The sequence below is a fragment of the Haliotis asinina genome, chromosome 2, assembly GCF_037392515.1.
Source record: "Haliotis asinina isolate JCU_RB_2024 chromosome 2, JCU_Hal_asi_v2, whole genome shotgun sequence".
Lineage (NCBI taxonomy): Eukaryota > Metazoa > Mollusca > Gastropoda > Lepetellida > Haliotidae > Haliotis > Haliotis asinina.
The window spans coordinates 71793571-71803981 of record NC_090281.1 but is presented as its reverse complement, the minus strand read 5'-3'; the positions used below and the strand labels follow the sequence as shown (position 1 = coordinate 71803981).

Below are 10411 nucleotides of genomic sequence, written 5' to 3'. Positions count from 1 at the left end.
CAACGGCGTACATCGATGCTCATGTTGTTGATCACCTGATTGTCTGGTCCAGACTCGATTATTTACAGACTGTCGCCATATAGCTGGAATGATGCTGAGTGCGGCGTAAAAATAAACTCTCCCACTCACTCTAAGGTATAGCGTATAACAAGTAAAACATCGATGCACAAGGGAACACTGCCTCGTAACATAACTTACATAACAGCATTACTGTTTACCTTGCCAATCAAGACCCGTGAAGGTCACGGGGTAGGACAGGCCTCCAGCAACCCATGCTTGCCATAAAAGGCGACTAACAGGATCAGGTGGTCAGGCTTGCTGACTCGGTTGACACATGTCATCGGTTCCCAATTGCGCAGATCGATGCTCATGTTGTTGATCACTGGATTGTCTGGTCCAGACTCGATTATCTACTGACCGCCGCCATATAACTGGAATATTGCTGAGTACGGCGTAAAAGTAAACTCACTCACTCGCTCACTTGCCAATCATTTACGTGGAATAAGCGTTTAGAGTTTCCAATATTTGTTACGAAACCAGAACGCTGTTTTTATAAACACTGTGGAATACGAGTTTGTTGTTATTCAACAGTGGTATGTTAAACAGGTGTGTTATAGATGAAGTTATGCATTCTTACGAATATGGCATTTCCTTGATACTTTTTCATTCGCTATCTTTTATTTGTGGTCACATAAGCAATGGCGTCTCTTTTACGTCACCACTGGCACCTTATTACATCATATATGACGTCATCAGTAACAGCAGCGGTCTTTTATCTAACAGCATATCTCTCTCTAATTATAGTATAAAACGCTTCTTCACCGGCTGACTGCAGTACACAAAACAGGAATATATCAACATACAAAAGATATAAAATGTCCATTATTGTGCGCATATTGAGCTTCTTTTGACAGGATCGGTCCCGTTTCGCTGCTGAAAGGGGTGTACATCTCTACTACCAGTGCCTTACCTATTAATGGGAGCATGAATCTCCTTTGCTGTGTAGTGTTACTTCTTTTAGAAAGAAACGTGTGATCCTGAGGTCGAATCATGCTTGGCCCGATTATATTTCTTGGTTCTTCAACGCAATCGTTGCTCGTAAGTTTCACATATCGGTGAACGTCTGAGAGCTGAATCACTTCGCCACATTTACTGAAGATGCCGAACAAGGTTTCGGAATAGAACCAGGACTTCATGAGTGAGCAACTCCCGTCAGATGTTACAAACAGAACACTGCGTACAGAAATATTGTGATTTTATTGATCATTCAAACAGTCTTTCAAACAATGATTCCACGTCTGAACATAAATCAAATTTCCACCAGATGTGGACTAACAGAATAACAAGAAAAGTAAGACAAGTGTGTTGCATGAAAGATTGAAGGGTCTGGTGCCAAGTGATTGTAGAAATACGCTAAGATGCGAGCTGCTTTAAATAAATACCTGTTAATAAATACATGCCTACCTTTCACTCACACCTGGAAGGTATATGTTACAAGAAAATACCATTATATCAAACGATAGCAATATGATTTTATTTTGCATCTATGTCTTTATCATTAAGAATGGTTCAAACTGCTCATGCGATATTATTCAGAACAGTTTCCAATATATTTTGAATTTATTTCTGAATACACGTAAAAGCAGTTTGTTCATGTCGTTTTTAACGCGTAAACCCCATTATGCAAACATTAACATTTACTCGAAATTTTAAAATACAGAAGTCACCAGCAACAACTTAATATAATTCTTACTTTTGTATGAACACACAAACTGGTTGACAACCATACGGAAAACTGCAACTCAAGCCCCACCCACTCGTTTGTCATCCAATCAAGAAACCTAATAATGTGCGTGACCTAATATCTTTCGGGTTCTTGGAAACGTAATTGCTAAATTCTTGGACAGCAACTAAAATACCCTGACATAACTCACCCAATACTACTAATCTGTTAAACTTGGTTCCGTCAAATCATCACTGTGTAAATGGCTGAAACCAAAACTGTTGGTGAGGACCCAAATGCTTTGAAATTAGTAATCGAGTTATTTCATCATATTGGTTCCGTCATACTATCAGTATGGTAAAAAGCAGAAGCTAAAATTCTTCGTTAGCAACTAAATGCCTTAAAATTACCCTCACTGTTTTAATAATATGGTTCAACAAGTGGCTTCAATCAAATTATAGCTATGGTGATTGGCTTCAAGCAGCATTCCTTTCTTAAAACGCATCATTTGTCCAACAAAGAAGGTCGGTTCTTTTCGAGAAGCAACATGACAAAGACAAACACCAATATTGCACTTGACCTTCTGAAACACTCAGATTAGCTTGCAAAGGCTAACAGGTGTATTGAGCTTATGGATATAAGCTGAAAGACAAAAACAAGTTAACGATAACGATATGAGATCAGTGTTCTATATCTACACAACAGTTGTTTATCGACCCGTCTGAACTGTGGGCATACTGCCGAAACCATGTTTAAACAAACTTTGCAAAATAAATTGGATGTTCATTATCTTATACAGGTTTGATTAGCACACAACATTCACTTTATTCTAACGGTTTGCATCGGACAGACACATGTAATATTCTAGAATATGCATATATCTGAAGCTTCTAGGAAAACATGAAGGCACGTCGATTTGTTGTTCTACATCTTACACATAGAAGCTACAAACGATGGTCAACTACATCGGTAATTGGTGAATAAATAGTATAACATATAACTGCCATGTGTGTATGGATGTATAAATAAATCAGGGTATCCAATCACAAGTTGTATATTATATATTTATTGCTTCAAAAACACAGAAGCTTAAACTTATTCTTAATAAAACATTACTGAAGCTTTTCCCAATACACATGTCCAGACAACAATTCATATGATGTGAAGAACAAGCCGTTTTGATTTTTCAGTAGACTCTCGAACTTAATTCTTGAACTATGGTCGGGGCTCAGACAGCGCTGAAATGACATACAAAAAGTATCAACGGAAGATATTCCCACGCGGTGAGGGTTGATACATTGACTAATGAGCATCGCTATTACGAAAGGTCATAATCTGACCAGTATTGCACAAGAACTACGTATGCTAAAGCCATGACGGTGATTATTGAAATGTTTGGACTTCGAGATTTGTATTGCCAGAAAGCAGGTACCTAATTAAGTGAGGGAGTGTTAAATGGGAAAACAATCTACAATCATTTAAGCGATACTGAAACATCTCCTGTTCCGTGTTATTCAATAATACCCGGATTGCATACTTCAGTGATCAGCTGCTGTGTGCGTAAGGGTAACGAGGAAGAAGGATCTTGATTCAAGACGTCTACCGATTGTTAACTTTATTGTTTGTGAAGACGATCAGGAAACCGTAGAGTGAAACACACTGACACGAACCAAATACTGTCACTAAAATACTTTAGTCTACAAGGTTTGAAAGGGTGACTTGGTTTCAATGCCGATTTTAACAGTATTCTAGTATTTTTGAAACGCCATTTAAGCTGAATAGAGATAAATTACAGACGTTGTACCTATGAAAGCAATCTGTGTGACGAGCCAACACTTTAGCCGAAAGGCCACTTCACCGCCACTTTAAACATCGAGTTGACCGAGTTCCAGTTTACGACGTTTCATGGCTTCGAGTCACAGAGTGACGTTCATTGCATTGTGCATACAGAAACATACTTATCACCACAAACAACATGTAATGTGCCATATATTTGAAGGATTCATCTCAAGAGATGGACTAATACCAAAGGGACAGTCACCGGTACTGTGGTGATTCATATGAAACAATATAAACAATAGTATATAACACATTGCAACATGGCAAGAATTTAAAAATGTGTAAGACAAGGTAACACTCATACGACCATTCATATCATGGCATTGCTAACAAAAAGAAATTCAACAGTGAGAAAATGTGTAGTACAGTGTGGCTGAAGTGCCCAATATCGTGTTGCGAAACACCTCACTTTAACTACTCTTCAAATGGCATAGCTACACCAAGTAATATCAACATTGCACGGGTGATATTTATATATCTTGCAGTGAGAAAGGTGTTGATATGGTTTAGTATGATTGTCGCTGCTCAACCTGTCTGAGAAACCTACATGTAAAGTATACTGAGGGACAAAAATAAGGGATCACACAATGATCGTGAAAGCACAAGTGTCCCTTTTTTGCCAGGTGTCTTCACAAGCTTTGTATCGCATAGCTTGTGTAGAAACCTGGAAACACACAACCGAACACTTGTGCTTTCATGCGAGCCCTTATTTGTTCCCTCAGAATAAACACCGTTGACGACGAAGAGCATCAAACAGTTAATTGCACGAGGGAAGCAGATGTCGTCCGGTCGAATATTTTCACCAGAATTTCAAAACACTGACCACGGAAGATATTATTGTTGTTGTTTTGATACCCTTCTCACTGACAGGACTTTACCTCATAATGACAACCGGAAAATATTTTTCTCTGATAAAAGACACATTCGTACAATTTTAATCATTCTGGCAATGCCAACACCTACTTCTAGAGACTATAAATTCAGGTAGAATTCAAATAACCACAAGAATTCCGCCCATTGAGCTATACATTCACCTTCAGATATGCTATATAGCTGGTATAGTCCAACTAACCACAAGAATTCTGCCCAGTAACCTATGCATTCACATTCAAATACGCTTTATGGTTGGTCGAGTCTAACTAGAAATAGGAATTCCGTCCCATAGAAGTCTTCTCATTCAAATATGCTATTTTCTTGGTATGATCCACGTCACCACAGGAATCCAGTCCAATATACGATTTCCTTTCACCTTCACATATGCAAACTAGTTGGTATAGTGCAAATAACCACAAGAGTTGCGTCCAACAACCTTAGTATTCTCATTCAAATATGGAATATAGTTGATACAGTCCAAATAACCACAGGAGTTCTGTCCAATAAGCTCTGCATTCACCTTCAGAAATGCTATACAGTCTGTATATCAAATCCCGTCCAGTAAGCTGTACATTCACTGTTATATGTGCTATTAAGCTGGCATAGTCCGAATACCTAAGGCATTCCGTTCAGTAAGCTATTCCTTCACCTTCAGATATGCTAATTAGCTGGTACAGTCCAAATAAATACAGGAATCCCGTCCAGTAAGCTGTACATTGACCTTCAGATATGCCATGTAGTATATACACATGTATATACACAATATATTACCTTTTATGCAGTTCATGTAGTACTCCGCACCTGGTTGCAATGTCTAAACCATGCATATGGGAATACAGTTATTCCTTCTAGTCCGTCACAAAATACAGCATCACAACCCTTGTCGCCGTTGTTTGTCAATACATCATCAGGAATCATTCGTTATCATGTTCCATATGTTAGATAATCTGGAGGCTTGTCCACCATTGTCCATCTTTGTACACCAGTTCAATGTTATTCAACGTTGATGTAATACAGCCAGTACACCATTATGAACAATATGAATGCCACGGGGAAGCCGATCCTTGAAGCCACATCCAAGTACATGGCGTAGACTATTCCACGTTTGCCTGGTCGCTTTGAACTATAACTGTCTCGAGGTGTGCCGCCGTCCAACGGTGAGGATTGCTGCAAGAGAAGACAGACTCTGATGTAGTATTCTAGTGGAAAACAAAATTAATGAAGAACACATCGAAAGACGTCATTTCCAGATTCGCGAGAAATTTGCGCATGGGTTAGTAAAGATTTCACATAATCTGAATGCCTCTGAAGTCCAGGGTTATAATTGGTCTTCAGAAACGCATGATTGTCGTAAAATGTGACTGACTGGGTCGGTGGTCAGGCTCGCTGACTTGGTTGACACATGTCATCGTATCCCAAATGCGAATATTGATGGTCCAGACTGGATTATTTCCACACCGCCGCCGCCTTATAGCTGAAATATTGTTGAGTGCGGCGTTAAACAACAAACACAAATATTATCTGGACTTTTATTTTAAACTTGTTCAAATGTCCATGTTCAAATATAATTAATGTTCTTATCCCGAATAAATATGTAGGTTTTAGTGGTTTCTGGAACAATAAGTTCATGAGAAAACTGAATTTCCCAGATAGGTACAACGTGTGAAGTCCATTTCTGGTGTTCCCGGGGTCTTTGGGGGTAGCCTTGTGGTTAGAGCGTTCGAGCGTCAAGCTGAAGACCCGGGTTCGATTCCTCTCATGAGTACAATGTGTGAAGGCCATTTCTGGTATCCCTCACCGTGATATTTCTGCAATATTGCTAAAAGCGGCTAAAGCCATACTCAGAGCAGGATTTAACCGACTTCCACGCAACTCACTTCCTAACACAAAGCTATATTTACCTCTTTCAGCTGATCCCCTTTTTCCAAATCTCTAGGAATACTGAACACATTGCGTATTGTGAAACCAGAGAGGGTTTCCTTGCGGCTCAAGACGTTGACTATAGCAAACTCAAGCAGTGCCGCAAAAACAAACACCAGACAGGTAGACATCCACACGTCAATAGCTTTGGTGTATGACACGCGCGGAAGTGAGGCGTTGACCCCTGAACTTTGAGTTGTCATGGTGAGTACGGTAAGCACGCCCAATGAAATGCGGCCTGGAACTGAGTTGACAGTGAGCCAGAATGAGATCCAGGACAGCATGACGATGAGTATGCTAGGGATGTACATCTGGACCACGTAGTAGCCGATGTTCCGGGCGAGGAAGAAGTTCGCCTGTAGGCAGCTGTGAACGCCTGTGAACAAAACAAAATATTAACATAAATAACATACACACTGTAAAAACATAATGGACTTGATGTACATTTTTACCGTAACGTAGTATTTTAGTTTCGTAATTTGATACTGATTTACATGTTGAACATACTAAAGTGTCATCATTTTGCTTTGGTGTTCGTTTGGGATTTTACCCAATTTTTATATAAGTGTGAGGTACATGAGCGTCACCATACCGATTTATTACATACCTTATTTCAAGATGAACACACTGTATTCTCCAACAGCTCGAAAACAACCCTGATGAGGTTTTCTGATGAGAACTTGATATTAATCGATCATATATTCACCTGTGCTCTGGTGGTATTTCTTCCTGCATCTGTTGGGTTCGGATCCTGTCACTTCAAACTGAGGCAACTCCACGATGTCGTTAACAACAACGGGCTCGCTGTTGGACGAATTCATCCATTTAAGGTTTAGTTTGTCCTCGGCGTACCCGACTGTAAATACCGATGTTAAGATGCATTATGACATATACCTGCATCTGACTAAGTTTTCACTCTGGGAGTTAAGAGGTACAATTAATAAATGAACGCGTTGTTAAGAGAAATGGTCCTTGTCCTCAAAGGTCACACAGCCGATAAGCTAAATCTATTATTTTACATTGTTGGACAGGCGCATAGACATATAAACAGTTAAAATGTAATACTGTAAAACAATAATAAAGGTTGAAAGCCACAGACTAACGATAGTTGTAAATATAAACATATACTAATTCAGAAAAGTAAAAAAATATGAGCTCACTAGAACTCCAATCGCCTCAGTGAAATAATAAACTTTTAAAGTCAAAGACTAGCGATAGTTGTAAATAAAAAAAATGTCAATTCATTAAAGCCAAACAATGTGATCTCACTAATATTCCGACCGGGACACCTAACATCAACTGACTAACGATGTATAATGATTATTTTTGACAAAAATACACGATTTGTATCGCACACGGCACCTTCCTCATGACCTAAGAATACATTGACCAAATTTAAAAATATCCATGAAATGATTTTAAAGTTATTGGTTGATTAGTTTTTGATGTCGGACATTATTCCAATCAAGAGTTTGTGATAATTCTAAAAATTCTAAATATATCAAAATAGAACTTTGCACTGAGCCTCTCCTTGAGAAATCGGGGATCATCCCCAATTTAGAAAGCTAGTTTTTGGTTCAACACAACTTCCTTTGGTTTCTGCTTAAACTCCAAATATGTAAATATTTCAGAAATAAGAAAATCGAAACGATACTTTGCACTGCACATCCCTGTCAGGTAAAGAGGTATTGTCCATATTGTGACAATTATTATCCTTTTTCTGTTATTTCTTGAAGAAAAATGTTTTCGGACGCTCATTCGGTATTGTAAAAATCAGTCCAAATAATTTCCGATAAAACGTGACAGTTACAATTGATTTGTCAAGGAAGTAGGTCAATTTCAATGCATGGCTACACCGACTATAGCAACATCGCAATCTGGATGTTTATTTGCTGCATGGAAATATATAGTTGTCGAAAGAGAAATCACCATTTCATAAAGCAATACCTCCGCGATATCGCGACAAATGGACGGGGACATTCAAATAATGTGTAAAACTAAATATGCAGAACTGTGTTTACTGACGCCCGACGTTTCCGGCCATAGACCCAAGAGTTTTATATATATTTGCCATTTTAGCAATATTCCAGCAATTTCACAGCTGGGGACACCAGAAACTGGCTTGCCACAATGCACGCATGTGACGGATCGAACCTAGGTTTTCGGTATGAAGAGCTAATGCCTTTAATACTAGCAATAGGTTACGCCACTGCGCCTGTTGAGACTTGAGACTTAGTCACAATGTACAGTTACATTACAGGATGTACAGGAATAGATCACGTCTTCTCGGTGATGATCCTGGGCAAGTTCAGCCAAACTGTATTGAAATAGCCAAACGCAATATCCAAATGCCCCAATGAAATGCCTTCTTGAGTTTCTTTTAAGCGCAGATTCGTATTGTTTATACGCATGTCCAATCCCATGTGATGGAAAAGAAACTAAGAAAGCAATTAAATTAAAACCTAATACCTCATCAGATTCAGTCTTTCAATCAATTTCATTTTCTTTTTAACAAAACTGTATTCAGTCATACACTGGTGTTGAACCTAATCAAATCTACCCATACAAAAAGAAAATCAATTAATTTCAATTGTAATATTGCCAATCAATCAAATCAGCGAGAACGTGAGCACCGCAATCTAATGTCCGTCATCTGGTCAATTCAACAAACAGACGATCGGGTGATGGCTCAAAGGGAGACGGTTATAACAGGCAGTGTCATTACGATCTTCTCTCCCAAGGGTTACATAAGGGCGTGACCAGCGTTTAATGATGCAACGATGTGCCCACTGTTCATCATTTGATAATCAATCACGAACGGGAGAAACCGTCTATAAATACAACCCCAAGGGGACGAAAGCAATTTCCCTTGGCGCAGCTACTGTGATGACAATACTTACAGCTCATGATCTGAACCGAACACGATTGTTTGTCGAATGGATAGTACCGCAGGTTCATAGGACAACTCAAGGTCATCGATAACCTGAAATTAAACGAAAGAATGAGCATCAAAATCCATTCGAAGCTGATCTCATCGTTTCACCCCGAAGGCACTTATTTGGTTGCTATACAGGAATTAGATTAATCTGGACCAGGGACATCTTCATTGGTACATTGTGTGGACTCTGTACGGGTCTCTTTCAAAAGGCATCTTGGATCGTTGCAATACATTTAATTACGACAGCGTCGGAGAAATTACAGGCAGGATAGGGTATGATTTGGTGGATTCTCGAAAGGGTGTCAGCTCTTTGATGTGATGGTGCTTAGGTCTGGTAGCAAGGGCACTCCGAATAACATCAAGAGTCGCACTGTGGCTGCCATCGTTGTCCTGAATGCTTGATGAGGAGAGTAGGGGTTGAAGTGAGGAGACATTGTGTTTGTCTTTTTTGTGTGGAGAGACACACTCCGATGAGTGATTGAGTATGGTTTACTTGGCTTTTGTGATGTTCCAATGAAAAACACTTTTCGAATGGAACCCGGGGCTTCGAAGTGACTTCCGAACACTTTAAATATTTAAAATGCCACGTCTAGAATCGGTTACCTATAGCTATGCGGAGAATGTCGGGATAAACAACAAACAAATAATCAATGATCGCAAGGCCAACACAGACACGTAACGTACAGTTCAAATCCTGGTACTTTCTCGCGTATGAAATGCAACAAAGTTAAACAGTAATCTAATTGATCAACAACATATTAAAGAAGGACCAGTTTCCGAAGACAGCTTTATGAAATTCGTCAATGCGTTACTTACCTGGATATATAGAGAATCAAACCGTCACGGTACAATCGCATCATCTGATTTGCCATCATGACGTCATGAAAGCTTGCCTTTTTCTCGTTTGGGAAGAATATGTCTGGCACCCATATCCTTTGAATACTTTGTGAGTCAAATTCGAGAAAAGTAAGATTTCCAAATGAGGGACCAATGTTAAAGCTGACTAGACGTGTGTCCTTCCATTGTAGATGCAGTAAGACACTTAAGGTAAAGTCCTGAAACACAAGTGGAGTAATGCCATGAGTTCTGATACATTTGTATTTGATACAGTACTGAGG

The 10411-nt window shown here is 39.2% G+C and overlaps 1 protein-coding gene across 3 annotated transcripts in view; it reads right to left on the bottom strand.

Moving 5' to 3' along the window:
• Window positions 1-1238: 1238 nt before the first annotated feature.
• Window positions 1239-10411, bottom strand: part of LOC137274251 (glycine receptor subunit alpha-1-like) — a 69706-nt gene continuing 60533 nt past the window's right edge. For all 3 annotated transcript variants that reach the window (XM_067807343.1, XM_067807344.1, XM_067807342.1), the window contains 5 exons: window positions 10110-10348; window positions 9256-9338; window positions 7062-7211; window positions 6337-6731; window positions 1239-5602 (listed from right to left, as the gene is read on the bottom strand). In XM_067807343.1, coding sequence (XP_067663444.1) covers window positions 5429-5602; window positions 6337-6731; window positions 7062-7211; window positions 9256-9338; window positions 10110-10348 — 1041 coding nt within the window. In that variant the 3' untranslated portion in view covers window positions 1239-5428. The remainder of the gene's footprint in view (window positions 5603-6336; window positions 6732-7061; window positions 7212-9255; window positions 9339-10109; window positions 10349-10411) is intronic.